At 37.5% G+C, this 19,839-nt stretch overlaps 1 protein-coding gene across 4 annotated transcripts in view; it reads right to left on the bottom strand.

Annotated features, from left to right (window-relative positions):
* Positions 1 to 3,788: 3,788 nt before the first annotated feature.
* Positions 3,789 to 19,839, bottom strand: part of PAM (peptidylglycine alpha-amidating monooxygenase) — a 78,863-nt gene continuing 62,812 nt past the window's right edge. For 2 of the 4 annotated variants that reach the window (XM_010285259.1, XM_010285262.1), the window contains 10 exons: positions 16,656 to 16,772; positions 16,208 to 16,280; positions 15,472 to 15,679; positions 14,616 to 14,816; positions 11,737 to 11,855; positions 10,669 to 10,768; positions 9,264 to 9,317; positions 6,762 to 6,965; positions 5,155 to 5,211; positions 3,789 to 4,607 (listed from right to left, as the gene is read on the bottom strand). In XM_010285259.1, the coding sequence (XP_010283561.1) occupies positions 4,426 to 4,607; positions 5,155 to 5,211; positions 6,762 to 6,965; positions 9,264 to 9,317; positions 10,669 to 10,768; positions 11,737 to 11,855; positions 14,616 to 14,816; positions 15,472 to 15,679; positions 16,208 to 16,280; positions 16,656 to 16,772 (1,315 nt within the window). In that variant the 3' untranslated portion in view covers positions 3,789 to 4,425. The remainder of the gene's footprint in view (positions 4,608 to 5,154; positions 5,212 to 6,761; positions 6,966 to 9,263; positions 9,318 to 10,668; positions 10,769 to 11,736; positions 11,856 to 14,615; positions 14,817 to 15,471; positions 15,680 to 16,207; positions 16,281 to 16,655; positions 16,773 to 19,839) is intronic. The other 2 variants (XM_010285260.1, XM_010285261.1) reach the window with 2 other exon arrangements.

The following is a 19,839-nucleotide window of genomic DNA, read 5'->3' as shown; positions in this document are numbered from 1 at the left end:
GCTTCACTTGCAGGATGTTGTCCTTCACATGCAACAAAATAATAAGAAACCCTAGCAGAAAGGAACTAAAGAAAGGAGCGGCTCAGCAAATGTGCCTTCATGACCTGTAGTATCTAGAAAATTCTAGTGCAGCTTCCAAGTTGACTCCCCTGCAGCTCTCACTTGTACATCTCCAAATATAAGTGTAATAAAGCCAGCTGGATGCTCCTTTAGGTTTTCCAGCCACCATGTGCAGAAACAGCAAGAAGTTCGCAGGTTTTACTTGGATAAGTAGCTGCCACTGGAGATTTAAAATCCTCTACACTTGTTAACTCCCCTCTTCTGCCAGTAATGTTCATGTATCTAAATTTTTCACAGGTATTGGAGAGGAGTTTGAAGAGCAGTTATAGCGCTAATGTTGCTAACGAGTTTTGATAATTCACAATGGAGAAAAAATATTTTCACATTTAAGAATTAAAAAAACACAAGTAAAAGGCAAATCAGGGTGCTCTAAGTCTAGGGTTTACTAGTGTCTATTTTACATAGAAAATATAATGGCTTAATTTCAGCTCTTAATTTACCTGGGTATGTGGTTCTGGGTTTTTTTTATTAGTACATTACATGAATCCACATAAACTGTGCACTACATCATAACACAGTCTTTCAAATTTAAAAGTCTTTCCTAATATGCAATACAAGTTGCTTTTGAATTGCTCAAGCAATGATCTGCTCCCCACAGCTTGTATTGCTAATACATATGTAGTGTTTCAAACAAGTTCCCACACGTGTTGGAGTGGCAAGATACATAGAAATCAACAAAGTTCCTTCTCTCTACTATGACCCACACTTGATCCTGATTCTCTGTAGCATGACAGACATTACTGACCTAAAAGTTCTGCTAAAACATAAATAAATCTAGCTTTGGCAAACAAGAAGCTGTTGCAACTTACTGCATTGATCTATAAATCCTCATTAACTACTACAGTGCACTGCTTAGTTAGAAAACTCTACTTAATCAAGAATGCTTCCCAGGGAATCAATTTACACCTAATAATACTTGTGGCAAGGACAGCTTGGTAATGGGATGGTAATTTCCATTTAATTGGGTGACTTGGGTGACAACCTGCACATTACAGTTGAGTGCATCCTCCTCATGGTGGCTTGCAATTGCCCCAGTCTGCTCACTTACAGCTGGTTCACAGCGAGCTACTGAACATCGCCTGACACTGCTTACCAGTGGATAAGGAGCCACCTTCCCATCACTCTGCAATTCCAGTATTTCAGACTATTCAAAACAGGGAGATGCTCGATACAGTACTACCCTAGGGAAAGGTGCTTAGCTACTTCGTCAGCCTAATTTTAATGAAAATATTCAGCCTCTACAATAGCCAAGATTCTTCAATCTTAAAAAGGCTTAAGAAAAGATAAATCTGCAATTCATGAAAGTTAGTGTTATGTCTTGGAAGTCTTAAAATGTGTAATTCCATGTTGTTAATTAAAAAGCATAGTTTTAACTAGGACAATTGCTGAAACTAAATTAAACACATGCACTCCACATCCACTAGCCAAGATTGAATAACCAGTATTCAACATTTTATACGTAAATAACAATATTAGCACATAGAACCTGATAGGATGGAGGATGGTTTGCTGGCTTATTGAAATTAGAGCTATGATTATAGAACGTTTGTTTTCCTTTTTATATGAATTTTCTATTGGAGTATGAGGTCTCTGGTATATCATTTTCATAAGATGCAACTTAAATAAGAGATAAAAGAACATTCAGTGCCTTCAAGCAGGTTCAGATTTTCAGCAACGGTGCCCATATTAAATTAGAGCATACAGATTGAGGTACTGAAATCTGCTTGCTGCTGGAAAGTAGTTGGTTGCCTGTCAATGCAGTTATCAAAGAACGACAGAATGGTTTGGGCTGGAAAAGACCTTGATCATCTAGTCCAACCCCCCTGCCTTTGGCAGGAAGATGGCAGGGACATCTTCCACTAGATCATGTTGCTCAAAGCTCCATCCAACCCGACTTTGAACGGTGCCAATGATGGGCATCCACAAGTTCTTTGGGAAACCTCTTCCAGTGTCTTACCACACCTGTAGTAAAGAATTTCTTCCTAATAACCAATCTAAATGTAACCTCTTTCTGTTTAAAACCATGGCCGCTGTCCTGTCCCTACAGGCCTTGGCAAAGTCTCTCTCTGTCCATCTTACAAACCCCCTTTAAATATTGAAAGGCCAAAATAAGGTCTCCTGGGGCCTTCTCTTCTCCAGGCTGTACAACCCCAACTCTCTCAGCCTGTCCTCATAGGAGAGGTTTTCCAGCCCTCTGACCATTTTTGTGGCCCTCCTCTGGATTTGCTCCAACACATTCGTCTCTTTTCTGTGCTGACTGTCCAGCTCCAGAGTTGGGCACAGTGCTCCAGATGGGGTCTCACCAGCACAGAGCAGAGAGGCTGAATCACCTCCCTCGACACACTTCTCTTGATGCGGCTCAGGATTATTGTAGAGACCAGCCTCCGAATTCCAGAGAGCAGAGATTATGACCAATGCTGAATTAATCTGTTTTAGCTTGTACTTGCAATTAAACTGTCTTCGGCCACTCCTCACTCAACAAAGCACTTTTAAAAATAAAACTAAAGGAAAGGAGGAAGGAGGCAGCTGCATATTATCTTCATTGACCCAATACCATGGAAGCAGAGAAGACCCAACAACAGATCAACATAATGTGAGATATCCAAATGTTAGAAAAATACAGGCTTACTGATCGCTTTTGAGAAAAGCCTGTGGTCTTTTTGAACTGATGACATGTACACCACCTATGACAGCAGTGCCACCACAAGCTCTTTTAATTGTAACATTAGGAAAATGAGGCAACTTAAAGAGTATGCACTAAATACATATCACATGAAACTAAGCCTGTACTCCAGCATTTTAAAAAGCTATCCTGGCGATTTCACTACAGAAGAAACAACCTGTCAAGGATTTTAAGTTTTTGTTCCAGAAAAAGGATGTTCATAAAATCTTCCTGGGGGAAGAAATCTTATCTTTTGCTCCACTACCATTACCATTGTTCCCTTAAAACCACCTTGCAAAACCTGCTGCCACAAGAAACCTAAAGCCTATTTTTCAAGCTTAACACCTGCAATGACCATAATGAAACCTGTTTCATAAAAACCTGTTACAATTACAGCTGTGTACACTCTGGTCATACTATAGGTTTTAAAAGGAGATTAATCATGCTCTGATCCTCAAACTAGGCTGGTAAATCATGATGAGGTCACATGATTCACACTTCAGATGATTCATACAGCCAGGATAATTATCCAGCAGGTCTTCTCCAAGTCTCCTGTTCAATGAATGCGCGCATTATGGGATTGAGGATCCTGTTGTATGAATGAAAAAGGAAGTGTGGAGTAACAAGAAAATCAGTACTACAAATCAGGTAGTATTATATGCCTACCCTGACTAATTTGCATATTTAATTTGAGACACAGGTTTCCTCTTAGCTGTGACCATGTTTTATTAAAGTAAATACCCTGCAGTTTTATTATACAAGTGAAATTCCTCTTTAAATGTTGAAGCTTGACTTTGTACATGCAGGTAAATTATTAGTCTTTAAAAAAACCACCTTGTGACATAGAAAAATATTTTTCCAGCTTCCATACAAAATATTCGGTTTTCTCTGCTGGTAGAAGACATTAAAACTTTTACTGTATTAAGTGGTCTGTGTAACTTTTACAAAAGTTGTATACAAAAACTTAAAAGTATGCAAAAATTCCAAAGTATACTCCGACAGCTAGTGCTCTGCGAATACTTTATTACACAAATTACATTCAGCTTCTGAAAATAGTGTTCTAACAGTGATACCATCTAAAAATAAGACATCCCAGAAACACATCAAGTTAGGAAGAAGAAAAAAAATTAAATAGAGACTTTTTAATTTCCTTCAATGCAATATAATGTTAGTGATTTTAAAAAAATAGAAGAAGATTTAGCAGCTTCATTTTCTTGTGGCACTGTTATTTTCTCTGTACTGCAACAGGTTAAGGACATTGAAGAGGAAAGGCACAAAACAGAAATTGGCAGCTGAATAGTTATGGGAAAAAGTTTGATGAAGCAGATAGTAATACTTATTTACAAGATCCCCAAATTTGATATGAGAAAATACTACTGCTTTAAATCAGTGCTGCAATTAGAAGACTGTTGGCTTTATTAAGATGTTCACAAAAAAACCAACGGCACTGATATGAAACTTCCATACATTCCTCCACTTAAAAAAGAGAACTAAAACCAAACAAAAATTAAAGAAACCAGTGTACAGCCCCACAAAGACTAGTACAGTTTACAATTAAATACACAAAACCTTAAACGTGCTTAAGGGAAAAGGAATCTGACATTCTGGGTTGAATCGTATCATGGAGAACTCAAAGGCTAGTTTCAGAGTGATGAAGGTGCTGGTGGGGGTGGAGGTGCTGAACACTCTTCCTCTGAATCTGTGCCATCATCTTCATCTTTTTCTTGATCACTTCCTTCAGTGCTCAGTCGGTCAAACCCTTTTCGGCTGTAGCCTTTGTGACTTGCAAAGAAGTTCCCAAGGTTAAGGCCACCACCGCCTTTCCCTGTGGAAAGCAAAGACTTGTCATAAGTTTTGCTTTACTGTGCAAAGGGCATAAAGATCTATCTACTCATTCAACAGTATAGTGGAGATTATTTTAAGTGTCCTTCCAGAAGCTGTTTTTAAGATCAGTACATGAGCCACAAAAGCTAAGTATAGAGATTACGAATGAGGAAGGAAAGTCATCTTTGAAGTAGAAGTTTCAAAGTATTTTTTTTTCAGCATGCATTGTTTCATTAAGTCTTTACGCAAACTATTTGTGTTCCCACCAGTTTGCCCGTAATCTCGAAGTGCTTCATTTCGTTCACCAGATCCAAAGATAACTCATTATAACAGCTACTGCTCTCCCACTGGTAGTGACACCCTCTTCAGCGGGCAGATAATGATGGATGTAAGGTGTCATGAAAGACATTTCCACAAAACACCTCAGGTTTGCCCCCAGTCCTTCTTCTGAGAAAGTTCCATCAAATCTGTTATTCAACTAGAAGTGAATACAGAAAAAACCCTCCAGTTACTGCATTCTCAAAGGATCTTCAATGACTTAGACTTACCTCTAAGTCTGCCTAAAATTCTGCCGGAACTTGAATCAAGTTTGTGTTCCCCATCAGCTGAAAAATAAGGTAGATTAAAAAAATAAGCTAAAAAATCTTATTCTATTATTAAATAATTATATATATTTTCTGATACAAAACATAGACATTCAACAAATCAGCAGCTCTAAGAAGCAGAACTGATACTTTTCAGCTTCTTGATTAAGGTGAAATTTTAATTCCTAACAAATGTTCATTTTAAGCCAATTCAGCTATTAAGAAGATTTGCATGTAAGTTATTTCTGAGAATTTCATTCCCTCAACTGTTCACTTATGTTACTGTGAAGAGTTTACAGGAAGGACAAGAACCTTGTAATTTATAATGTGCACAACTACATTCCAGCACACTGCAAAATACAGCTTGGCATTTGAAATGTTGTATTTTCCCTTCAGAGAAGTCTGGCTTTCTGTAAGACAGTGATCTGTGAATTTCTTCAGGATGCTGGAGGAACTTTCTCTCCTCCCTCACAAGCTGTATCTTCTTCCCTGGTAACCCCTTCCATCCTTCATCTGGAGAAAAATTAAATGCTATGACCAAACTGTCTTTTCCTATATACTACTCAGTTTCCATAGATCTGTGCAAGAAGTTTACTTTTACCAATGTAACTGTATCATGCTCTTTGATTCAGTAAATTCAACGACTGCTTGAATCCAAATGGAATTCAAAGGTGCTATTATAGATCATATCCAGTAATGGCAGTACTGCAGTAGTCTAGAGTGTTCGTACATTTGATGTGCTAAGCATGTTTAAACTCAAAGAGTCAGGAAGCTGCACACTGAAATCTTCAAATAAAATACACCCAATTTAGATGCACAGCAATATTAGATCACTGAATTACCTACTCTGTCAGTATGTCCTAGATAGTGGCAGAACTTGTCTATTCCATGTATGTTTTCTTCTCTTGATGAGAATATCTTGATAAATCTACTTATGCCATATAAAATAACAAGTGTAATGATCAAACTCATACTGCAGTCTACCAGTTCCTCAAAAATAATATAATATGAATTAAGAACAAATTTACATAGCATTTTAAGTACCAATTAAAGCTCTCTCAGCAATGGATGGAGATGCATTGTGGAAAATTGTCTGACTCACAAAATGCACAAGGTAGTAGGGAACAAAAAGATACAAACTCTTGTTAAATGTTATCTGTTCATGTTTTGCTTATACCTTTATAATACTCACAGAATCCTTTGTTCTCAACAATTTAAAGATCCCAAAGTGAAAATCAAGCTATGTTCAGAATATTAAAATTTATGTTTTCTAGATGATAACATTAATATATTATAGTAATTTTTGAGATACCAGTTTTTGGCTTGACAGCAATTAAAGTTTTTAGATACATGTTCTGAAAAGGTAGTGGCTTGAGATGTAATATTAAAAGCATAGGGGGATGCAGTTGCTGTGTTCACGCTGATTCTTAGTTTGTACACAGCATCACAGTAACTGCTCAGAAAGGTAGAGAGACAGTAAGCTTCTCTCTTCATACCCTCATCCCTCAGTGCTCAGCAACGTTTTGAGCTGGAATAGTAAAAGTCTGTTCTCTACAGTTACTCATGGTTACCTCCATAGACAGCTGTCTTCCTCCACCGAATAAACACTAAAATTGCCAGTAGGACAACAACAGGGATAATTAGAAGAGTTGTAATAAGAACAAAGGAAACTCCAGTGCTGGCCTGTCGGACCAAATGTTGTTTTTCCTGCTTCTTTGGAGGGTCTGTCGATTCTGGGTTGTTTTTCAATCTGGCTTCTACAATTGTTTCTGATTCTTTAAAAAGAAGACAATTTCAATATGTAATCCGTATGCATCAAGCAACACAGAACAAGGCGTTAAAAAAAAGAACAAGCTAGAATGCCTGAAATGTTGCATAACAAGGAAACAACAGTCAAACACTTACGGAGACATTTTTAGCTCTTGCTGATGTTTTCTCAAACGTAAGGCAGAGAGAGTCTGAATGATATCACTCCCTAACAAAGATGCCCTCCCCTCTTCTCAAATGTGGAAAGGAGAGGTGTCAGGGAGAGTTTTGTCTTTAAAAACTATCAATAATTTAAAATACAGGAAAATCCCCAGAAGATCTATTTTTGCAAATAAGCATTGTGATGTAATATCAATTAAATATCTACATTTGATAATAACACTTCCATAAGAAATCTAGAAAACCAGTATATGCTGTATTATCATAAACAAAAAGGAAAGAATTTAAAATTCTTTTCTATATACTTGTGACAAAGGGTTAAATATCTAAATCTGCAGGGCTTTTAAAAAATGCATCAAATCATTCCTGACTAATTTGTTGTATCTCCACCTACAAGGAGAAAAATGATTTCAATAAAATCCTCTATGCTGTTTGTGTGTGTATAAAGATCACATGCTTTGTGCTAACTTTTAATGAGTAAAACCATCTAGCCTTATATTTTAAAGTCTGACTTAACTGTATGTCTTAAGAAGTAGCTGCATCAGAAACACACTCTAAAGCAACTCTATTTTCATTCCGTATCGAACTTGAAACAATGTTCTATTCTGAAAGAACAGTAAATTCTTCAGTTTATACGTAACCCTAATACAATGATAACAATGAGACAATGATAACATGCTGTCTATTCAAGTAGTAGTTATAGCCAAGAGCAACTGTCCTCTACCATCTTGACTCCTCTGGGCGAAGCGACAGTTCTCCACATTATTTCTCCCCACTTCACAGGAGTGCAAGCAATAGCAATAGTCTGTCACCAGGAGGCTGTGAAAGTGGAGGCTACTCCTGTTCATTTATTAAGCAGAGTATGACACAAGGTCCATTGGCTATCTGTTTTCTTCAAGTGGAGTTGAAAGATGTTAATTTCAGTCTACATACCCTAAGCAGTTTTAGAGATTGTTACTTAAAAACTGTTTCTCACCCTGTTGATGCTATTGCATTTTTCTCTGTAACATTAGAAGTGTCAGCTAGCATGGTACCTTCCTAAAGAAAGCTGAAATGCATTAATACATGCCTAGATTTGTTGTACTGTGGATACTCTAATGTCAACACTTCCTTTTTGAGAGCTTCAGGAGGACTGATGTACCAACAGAGATAAAACTGAAGGATAACAGTTTTGACAATAAGGATTTCATTGCTTTATAATGTCAGACTACTTTATTCTGCTTTACTCTACATGCTTGCAGTTGGGATCTTTTGGTATTTTTCTCTGTCTGCTTATACGTGGCTAAAGCGAAAAACACAGCACTGAATTCAACCACATTAAAACAGTTAAGAATGTTTGAACATTTTATAAAGGTCTCTCCATAGCCTGGTACTGTTTTTCTGAAACGGAAATGAACGTTTCAACATTAAAGACCTATGTAACAGAATACTGATGGTTAAAATTACTTTTCATCTTCCTGAACTGCTATTTTACTCCTTTCAATCTCCTCTACATGTAGATATTTCTTTATCTCCTTACATTAAGTTTCTCCATGTTTTTATTTTCCTTTTTTAATTTTTTTTTTCATTTTCATGCAGATAAATTGAAAAAAAGAAAGCAGTAAATTTAAGGAAATAAATCCAAAGAGAAATAATTATATTTTTTGCCATATGGTATGACTGGCAAGGCTGTGTACTGAAAGACTATGCAGAAAGATAAACCAGCTGCCATTTCAGATTACCCTTTTTTGGTTGAGGGTTGTGGAGCAGGGGGGAAGGGTGCTGTGGAGTAACTATCACAGTTGTATTTCAGAGCTCTTTCTGCATCTAAGGCAGCTGACACAGATACCAATCTGGACCATACCATACGGTGGTAAAGAATTAACCCACTAGTTAAATTTTTATCTTAGTGTCTGTGAAGCACTTGTCATCACTGAAAAGGAAATGTTTAGATTGGCTGTAAAATAACATCTACTAGATAACACTGTTACAGGCTGCTTTCTAGTGCTTCCTATGCCAGCTCATTTTATCTATAGTCACTGTACTGAAATGATGGTGAAAAATAAAACAGTGAAACTAGTTCACATTTTTCCCTCCAACTTGTCAGAAGTAGTCCTAGTCTATGTGAAAATACTGTTTCCTTCATTTCCATTACGAATCAGACTAACCTTTTATTTCTTGTACCTCAGTACCAGCCTTTTTAACTGACCGATGTTCCATTTCTGTAAAACAAAATTATTCTTCAGGACAACTGACATTTCAGAAAGACACTCAGTGACATTTTCCTGCTAGCTTTCTCAATTCTACAGTACAATCCTACAGTAAACAATCCCATCAGCATCTGAACTTCACCTGGGAGAGTCAATATAAACCATTCAACAGCTCACAAAGGCCATGGATAAAAGAAAAGAGCTTGGTTCATGAAAGGTGTTTGCAATAATTAACTCTTATGCCACAGAGAGATTTTATGGGCACGTGTAAAGCGTCAGAGAGTCCCACAAATTATAATCAGAATCACAATGGATTAAAGGCTGGCTGTATCAGGGCTCCTTAGCTACTGCAGTTTTATACTGCAGCAAAATCTAGAAAGAAAATTACAAGGACTTTCCTCATCTAACCTGTAAGTGATAAATAATTCCATTATTTTTTTGTTTTTATGTTTCTTTGAATAAAAGCCTAGATGTGTTCTTGTTCAGATTACTACATGCAGAAAAAGCTATATCCAGTCAGAATTACAATTTATCTGGTCCAGTTTCCTGTTATTACCAGCAGCTGATACCAGATGCTCCAAAGCAAAACCCATGAATTATAAACACACAAATATGCAGTAAGTTGGAATATGGAAGTTCATTTATAACAGCAGACTCTTACTCGTTGACTAATACCCTGAAGCCTGAGGATTTATCTCGTATTTTTTTTAACTAATGTAATGGTGGATTATATTTTTATTCCTGTAAAATATCTACTCTCTCTCTCTGAATCCTACTAAATTGATGTCCAACTAATCAGGTCCCTCTCCCTGAAGTCAGGCTGCTTGGCTTAGGGGTTACTAGGTTAAAACTGGGAAGGGTTTCCACTTCATGGAAATAGGACTTCAAATTATACTAGATTCATTTGCTAATGATAAATACTCTCAATGAAATGAATACAAATTTTAAGCTGATTTAAGTTTTTACTTCAGCCCCGAGAGTTTCCTATATGATAACCTCAAAGGAAGAAGTTGACTTCTCAGCAAATGATACATTAAAATTACAAAATGCTAAAGACTCATGCTTTGTTTAAGCAGGTACTGACATGACAAGGAATAGATCTACTATGAGGCAAATGCATTTTGATTCCTCCTGGGCCAAACAGACTAATGTGCTCAGCACTCTCCTTTGACAGAGCATGCAGCAATGCTGAAGAATAGGCTTTTAATGAAAACTGAGCAGTAGCACACAACTTCGGCAGGCAGATCTTGTAATGTACTTAAATCATTGTCATTAAGCCACCACGTTCTTTGCCAGCGGTACCAGATAAGTGGTACTGATTTTAAGATACCAAATGTGAAGTTGTGACATTAAGAACACATACTCTCTGTGGATGCAAACTTCCACACTGCTCTGGCATGAACATCTCCAACAAATACTGTTTTATCTTCTGAGGCAACAACATCATGTGGCATCTCAAAGCTCTGTGAAGAGAAGCAGTCATGGATTACTCTTAAGTGTCTACACATTCAGGAGACCTCTTTAACCCTGAACTTGAGACTGGTCATACTCAGGTCTTAGACTGGAAAATGCAGCAGGTGCTGGTGTGAAGCCGTAACATGACTGGAGGAAGAGGAATTTCATTTCTGTTATATGTTTGCCTTCTCTAGGGATCACAACACAGAGATTATTAGACATATTCATGCTAATCAATTTTTATATTTATACTATTTATATTTATAATCTTGTATTCAATTTTATCCTGTGAAATATGTATTTAGACCACATATTTAGTTTTTGTCAGTTTGTATGCAACACAGATATTTGGTATACTCAGAAAAAAATAACTCCAATATAATTTAAAACTGGACTGCAAATAACAGAGCATATATGTTACCCAGAACTGGGAATCTTAACATTCATTCTTTAGTCTAAAACAATGTATGGACACTTTTTTAAACAATAAACATAACATAATTTTTATGTACAATACTGTATGAACAACATTTAGCCTTAACTTCCACACTAATCTTCTGTAAAGAAGGGATGTAACCATACAGTTGAATTTTATTTCTGCTTAGGAATATACTCTATTTTTTGACATATTACTAGCATCTAAATAAATGAATATTTCACGTTGTTCATTATTCTCTTAAATTAGCTCTTAAGAACTGTCTGACAGCAATAAAATAGGCTTATCCTGACGGAAAGCATTATCTGTAGGAACCAGCTTGAGTTGTATAATTTTCAAATGTGTACCACATGCAGAAACTAAGACCCGAGATTCTAGTGTCTTTCTTAAATTAATATTATAAAGAATAGCTTTTGAATACTTTACATTATAGAACATCTTGTTTCCTGCAATAGTCTTATGAAAGTGGGAGAAGCAGGATGTTACCAACATTCTCATATATATAATTATATGCACTGGGCACTCTGTGCAATACTCTACCTTTTTAAGTGGAATGAAGGTATTGATTATTTCTCCAGTAGAGAAGTTCATCACAAATCCTTGCACTGGTTCTGCTTCTCCAGGATAAGGCATTCCATTAACTGCAAAGAGGAGACCACCTGCAACAACATTAGATTTGCTTTAACAACCCACACATAGCTAACTACAGTGAAGATGAATTGTAATAGTATAGATGAAAAAAATGTTGTCTGAAAAAAAGACAGAAAGACAGACAGAAAGGTAACTCAACAGGAAACTAAATCACAAGAGGAAAGTTAAGTAAGGTATAACAGGTGAAAGTTTGGCATTTAAGAGATGCACACTTTGTCCAAGTGAGAAGAACAAGCAAGGCAGTATTTTACAGATGAGTTAAATGTAAAAAGAATGTGAAAGGGTTAAAAAAAAAATCTGAAGAATGCTTTGCTAAGGATGCTTGATTTGATAATAGAAAGTTCTTTAAATACATCAAAAGCAGAAAGTCAGATAGGGAATCAGCAGGACCACAAGAGGAAAAGGTGTGAGAGAGGGACTCGAGGGACCTGTGGCAGAGAAGCTCAGTTTTTGTCAGTTTTTTCTCTTGAATATGTTGGGGAGATTCTGACAGTCAAATTTTTTCATAGCAAAGAGGTCAGCTGAGCCAGCTCAACTGGAAGGAGATACACAAAAGGTGTTAGACAAGTTGGAGGTTAGTAATTTACCAGGTTTGGATGGCATTCACTCAAGTTCAGAAGGAACTCAAATGTGAAATTACAGACCTCAGGCCAAGATAAGTAACCTAGCACTGCAAACAGCCAATCCTCCTTCTGGAGTCTTCTGGACACTAGCAGACTGCCAAAGTAATGCCCATCTACCAGAAGGGCTCAAAAGGGTGCCTGGGAATTACACATCAAAAATTCTGGCTTCCATCCCCAGTAAGATGGTAGACTCCGTAATGAAGAATAAGACATGGGTAAGTGTGGCCTGCCGGAAACAAGTTGATACAGCTTCTCTAAGGGGAAATTGTGCCTCACCTCTGAATAGGGAGAAAAAGCACACAGGTAAAGGAGATTCTGTAGATATACTTGGATTTTCAGAAACCCTTTGACAAGGTTGTGCATCAACCTTGTTATGGTTATTAAAGAATGTGATTTGTCACAGGGCTGAATGAAGGATCCATTAATGAACAGGAAGTAAAGAGCAGAGCTTAAGGGCAGAGCTTATCTTTTTTCAGGATAGAGAAGTCTGAATAGTGGGATCCTGCAGGAATCAGACACAGAAACAATTTCATTCAGTAGTCTTCATCAGTGACCTGAAGAATGGGGTGAACAGTGACATATCCCAGTCTGAGGAAAGTACTGAGTTCTGCGAAGTAGTCAAAAGCTTGATGACATTGAGAAAGTTCAGGAAAACTTTTTTTAAGAGTGATTTGTCAAACAGATAGTAGAAGAGCTTTACCAAAGACAAATGTAGTGATGCTTCTGCAAAAAAATAATCTAGATCATGCCTACATGATACCTAGCTTGGAACTGTCAGCTACAATTCAGAAAAGACATCTCCAAGCCATCACTGAAATGGTCTCTGAAATCTTTGGCTCCACGTACAGTGACAGCCAAAATGTCAATGGAATGTTGGGCAACATCAGGAAGAGAATTAGGAATTGAGAGGGCAGTTCTGCCACTATGCATAAACTCAGCATGCCCACATCTTGAGTACTGAGTGCTGTTTTACTCTCTGCATCTCAAGAAGGTTCTAATGAAGTTAAAGATGCCAGAAGAGAAAGGCAACTGCAATAGTCAAAGGGCTGAAGCAATTAAATGGGTTACGGGGAGAGATTAAAGTTGCTGGGGTTCTTTGGTTTGGAGAAGAGAAGGCTAAGAGGCAGCACTGGGGACTGTGGAACTGTTACTCACCAACTCCCAAAATACTGGGACTGAGAAGCACTCAATGAAACTAGATCACTTTTTTGAATTAAAAAAGTATAGTGGGTAGTGAACTTCTGGAGCCTGTAACTGCAGGAGGTCAAGGAGGCAGACAGCAAAAGCCAGTTCAAAATGGGACTAGGAAGACTCATGGGCAATAGGTCTATAGAAAGGTACTACAAAGAAGAGGTCAGGAGCTACCTCCTAACACCCTTAAATAAAGTGTTTGTGGATATATGGGGAGTAGGAGAGAAACAGACCACAAAATGCAGCCAGGCTTACACCTTCTCCATAGGATGCCTCTCTTGCAGCCACTGTCACAGAGCACTGGGCTATAGGTATCAAGTATCTCATCCAGTACAGCATTTCTTATGTTATTGGCAGACGCAAGAGAGACAACCCTGATACTAAATTTGATATCAACAGTCAGGAGCCAGAAGTCCTCGTCCAGTTCTTGGCATTTACATTACCTTCAGTATTGGTAGTACAAATCTAACCCAAAAATTTAATACAGTAATTGTTAACCAGGTTGTGATATTAAAACCCACAACTTTTTCAAACTTTTTGCTTTCATATTTTTTATTTTGTGAAACCCAAAACTTTTCATGAGAGTTTGGAAGCTCTTTATTTTGCTCTCTTCAATGGAGCTTGGAATGAATATTTTAAAACATTATTATTAACTAATTATTGACTGTACAGTCACTACGAAGCAAGTCAGATCATCCACTAGTTGACATCACATTTAGGGAGTTTAATCAGTCATTTCTCAGAAGCAGAGATTATATACAAGTTTCCTTCATTCCACAAACAGGAAAACAGGATAGCTCTAAAATTTTCCATTACATCAGCTCCACTTTGAAAGAGACTAAACATCTGGCCTAAGATAACATGATAACACTCTTCATGAAGTAACACCGCGTACTGTGACATAACTGGCACAAAGCAACAACTTGAAATCTGAAGAACAGGAAAAAAGATTACCTGGAAGATATGAAACTGCAAACAACTCTCTTCCAAATGATTTGTGCTTGATCTCTCTTATGAACTCCCCCGTCTCTAGCCTGAAGCACTGAATTCGACCGTTTTCCCTGTCTGCAACACATAGCTGACTGAAATCAGGGATCAGAGTTAAGCTGTGAGGGATATGAAACTGTCCAGGTCTGGCTCTGCCTAAAGAAGTTTCTGCAATACAAAATATCCACGTTTGTGTTAGAGTACACACTGAAATAATCACTTTTGCTTAGAAACAGCAGCATGTCACATAATGCAAAACAACACTGGGAAAAGAGTAAAGTCAGCTTGCTTTCTTCGCCTAGCAGTTTCACTCATTTAGGTAGGTAAACTGTGGCAGTCTTTTGTGTTGTCTTTGTAAATCCTGAATTTATGAATTTGCTATTTCTCTATAATATTTGGCATAGTTTAATGCCTGATATATAAATCTGAGTCAGGCAGAAATTACTCACAAAATTTAAAATAGATGGGATCATGCCATAAATCTTGTAAAAATGGTAAAGGTTTATACTATTTGATCAAATATTTAAGAAAAAAAAAGTTTTTTGTGAGTCAGAACATAGGACATGCCAATAGTTGCACTGAAAGCATGCTAACAAGTTCCCATTTTTTATTTTTTGTGAATATGTAAATAATACTGGTAGCTGTAGGAATAGAAGACAGAAAATTGGAATGCAATGACAAGGCTGAAGTTCAGCTAGGGCCTGAAATGCATTTCGATAATAGAAATTTATATATAAACTTCATAGTAACTTTAGCGATCTCATGGTTTGTGAGTTCATGATAACAGCAGTACACGTAAAGCACCAAGAGCTCTGATCTCTACCTTCTCCCCACTGCATCACGTACAATCCATTTGGAGAGAACTGAATGATTCGACTGTTACAGTAGCCATCAGAAACATAAATGCTGCCAGTGATCGGATCCACGGCCACATCAGTTGGTTGACAGAAATGATTTTTGTCACTACCCGGTTGCAAAGCCACTCCTAAGATCAGTAATGGTTCTTTGTCATCTGCTCCTAGTTTGAAAACCTTTTTTTAGTCAATGGGAAAAGAGAAGAGGTTTCAGTTATGGAAGGTGAAATATAAGAGGGATGCCTGCCTATGGAAAAATAAAATAAATATTTTATTTATATACCAAATACAGCCTAAGTATATTGACTATGACATCTATTACCAGTTTTTCAGTAATGTTGAGTCTAGGAAATTTCTGCATAAAACCTAAATTTTCTCTGATTACAGCAAACAAGTTAGTTTCACATTCTGGGTTTAAGTACATAAAAGAATTGATAAGCAAAGACATGTAGCAGAAAAGTATGGGTTTTTCAAAAGAATAATTGTTTTCAAACAGATACTTTTATTTCTGAATACTATGTCCATGTAGCAAATTATTCAACACAACTATATTCCATGAAGGCCACAGGGGTCAATTTCTGTAGTCATATTCTTAATGTTTATCTTAACACACCTAGACAAATAATTTATGTCAAATATCTCGGAAAACAAAAACATTTTTTGGCAAAATATTAAGATACCAGTATTAAAGCTTCAAAAACATACCTGATGGAGAGCTACATCAGTGACCCAGTAGTTACCATTTCTATCTATGCTCAAACCATGTGGTAAATAAAATCTGCAAGCACAAATATAGAGGAATCAAGTTAAAATCAAGTGTCTCAGCTCTGAAATTCAGTTGATCTCTGGTATGTCACTCAGGCTAATACTTGGTATCATTTAAGCATAATATACAATACTCATGAGCTCTGCATTTCTGTTAATCTGGCCGGTAGATGAAATTGTATGAATTGCCAGAAAGCAGAGGTAGTAAAGATGTCAAATTACTTTTATTAGTTGTTGATTTTGTAATTTTTATATATTAATTTAAATAGACTCAGAGGCTACAATCACACGATGTAATAGAAAACATACATAAAAATGGGCTTGGGGAGTTTTTAGAGTAAAATATACAAAAATGTTCGTTCTAATGATAAAAGCAAAAATAACTTACAGACTTTTGCCCAAGGAATGAAGCAGTTTTGCATTACTTGGATTCAGGACAAGAATTGTGTTCTGTTCAATTGGTCCAAGTCCTCTTTGCTGATAAACAAATTTGCTGTCAAAAGAACTACACAAAAATAGTGGAATAGAAAGCCAGCATTAGAAGGTTCCACTGATGAATGATATTTGAAAAGTCACGGCAGTCAGGTGAAGCCCCTGGAGACTGGAAAAAGGGAAACACTGCACCCATTTTTAGAAAGGGTAGAAAGGAGGACCATGGGAACTACCGACCTGTCAGCCTCACCTCGGTGCCTGGGAAGTTCATGGAACAGATCCTGCTAGGAGCTATGCTAAGGCACATGTAGGACGCGGAGGTGATTTGAGATGGCCAGCATGGCTTCACCAAGGGCAAGTCCTGCCTGACCAACCTAGTGGCCTTCTATGATGGGAGTGACTACATCAGTGGACAAGGGAAGACCTACTGATGTTGTCTATCTGGACTTCTGTAGGGCCTTTGACATGGTCCCCCACAACGTGAACCTTATGAGGTTCAACAACGCCAAGCGCAGGGTTTTGCACCTGGGTCAGCGCAACCCCTGGTATCAATACAGGCTGGGGGCTGAAGGGATTGACAGCAGCCCTGCCGAGAAGGACTTGGGGGTACTGGTGGATGAAAAGCTGGACATGAGCAGCTGATGTGTGCTCACAGTCCAGAAGGCCAACCGCCTCCTGGGCTGCATCAAAAGAAGCATGGCCAGCAGTCTGAGGGGGGCTATTCTGCCCCTCCCTCTGGTGAGACCCCACCTGTACTGCGTCCAGCTCCGGAGCCCTCAGCACAGGAAAGACATGGACCTGTTGGAAACGGTTCCAAGGAGGGCCACAAAAATGATCACAGGGATAGAACGCCTCTCCTGTGAGGACAGACTGAGAGTGTTGGGGTTGTTGAGCCTGGAGAAGAGAAGGCTCTGGGGAGACCTTATTGCAGCCTTCTAGTACTTAAAATGGTCTGACTTATAAGAAAGATGGGGACACTTTATAGCAGGGCCCATAGTGATACGACAAGGTGTAATGGTTTTAAACTAAGAGAGGGTAGATTTAGACTAGATGTAAGGAAGAAATTTTTCACAGCGAGAGGGTGGTGAAACCCTGGTACAGGTTGCCCAGCGAGGTGGTGGATGCCCCATCCCTGGAAATATTCAAGGTCAGCTTGGACAGGGCTCTGAGCAACCTGACCTAGCTGAAGGTTGGACTAGGTGACCTTAAAAGGTCCCTTCCAACCTGAACTATTTTATGATTCTATGATTCTATAAACAATACACACACAACTTAAAGCTGAGTTTTGTAGTTTATTTCCAGTGTGGGATTATTGGCTTCTTTTTTTTAAATAAGCCTTATTACATTATTGTATGATTTCAAGAGTTACAGTGTTGGATGTTGGCATTTCCTACTGAGGTTATGACTTCCAAACTAAAGGAGCATCAAATCAACACAGCAACAATTATGATAATCCTAAAGCAAGGAAGCAAAAAAACTCTCCCTTTTTTTTCTCTCCTTTGCTGTGGCAAATCCGAAATGGGAAATCAATGTAGCCTAAGTGAAAATATAGCTAATCACCAGGGCATAATTGCCAGCATGAACAGGTATACTTCATATGATCTAAGGTAGTGTGTGTGTATTTGTGTGTCTTTCAAAAACAATTCAATATTTTGCTAGAGCTTACTACTGTAAGATTCAAGTCTTAAGGTTCTTATTCTTTTCAGAGTGTGCTTGCAGGAGATTATAGGATATGATGTGTATTCCTCCTATCCCACAACACTACACTCAATTTTCAGGGTACATAGAATATATTAATAAACATTCAAACATGTTACTATTTCAGACATTAGGAACTGGGATTAACTTTCCAGAAGACAGTTATTAGGCATAAAATTACTATATGCATAATAAAGAATAAAAAATATATTTGTCTTCTAGCCCTACGGAGAAGTTGGCTATTACTCTAACCTGTTGAAATATACGTTCAACATTTAATGAAGGTAAATATTGAGTGTAAAATATTTTGAATAAAATTAAGTCTACATGTTGGAAAATGGTATTTGACTGTGGATGAAAAATGAGTGAATAGAAAACATACTCCCCCCTCTCCCCTTGTATATTTAAATCCATTTGTTAATCCCAAGCAAAATCCAGCTATGATTGATGCAACTTGGTAAACAAGAACATACTTTGTAGTCACATAAAAGGCTATGAATAAGGCTATTAAAACTTTACATTGCACAGTCCTAGCGGCCTCACCTCTCCATAACATTAAACATTTATATGTCTACAATTTTCAATGTGGAAGAGCAATACTGGTTTCCTATATAACCAGAAGAATCTATAACAGGATGTGTTTAAGTTTCTGCATAGGCTACAATTAAAAAACAATATTTAGATATTGCCATTATGTATTGCAACTATCTGTGACAATTTATTTAATTTCTTATGGAAATCAGTAAATACTTTTCACTTTCAACAGTTAAGCACAAGGTGATAGTTACTAAAACTCTCTACTGAGCCCTCCTAAACGCTCTGCCATGGTGATAAAGGAGACATAGGGTAAATGGTACTGGCACACAAAGGCCTACTGATGTAGGCTTGTTTGATATGATCTGCTTGTTTCACCATGATTCAGCAGGTGTTGTTTTATTCTTTACCATTACTGACAGTAATCTTGTGTAACAAGCTCTCTTGGTTTTAAACAGTATTATTTAAAAAGGAGTCTAATACTCGTAAGGACTTGCTCTAGGTATGGATGAGCACAGCTGGAGAACCAATACTGGACAGATTGAAATAATGTTGTTATTGATCAGCACAGCTAATGACACAATGAATCTTAGTGACAGTAGGTATTGCACAAGAAAACCCTCAGAAAACAAGATTATATTGCTGGAGAACTGACTAGCTAGACTACTTAGAAAAATGATTGGCTTTTCTTATTATGATTTAGGTTCTTGGTAACAGTGCTGTCCAGATAGAAGTATTCCCTGCTAACAACTACCCAGCTCTTTGGGGAACTGAATGCTTTGAGTGTAAATAAGAGATTGCCTGGTATTCTATGCAAAGGAAGCCTAGTGAACTTTGAAATGAGTTTATGGGAGTGATCTTCCACGCATCTTCTCCCTGTCAAACACCCTCTTCTAGGGGGAAGACTG

Source organism: Phaethon lepturus, unplaced genomic scaffold, assembly GCF_000687285.1.
Source record: "Phaethon lepturus isolate BGI_N335 unplaced genomic scaffold, ASM68728v1 scaffold574, whole genome shotgun sequence".
In the NCBI taxonomy this organism is placed as follows: Eukaryota; Metazoa; Chordata; class Aves; order Phaethontiformes; family Phaethontidae; genus Phaethon; species Phaethon lepturus.
The sequence above is the reverse complement of the archived record's forward strand: the minus strand, read 5'-3'. Positions and strand labels throughout refer to the sequence as shown.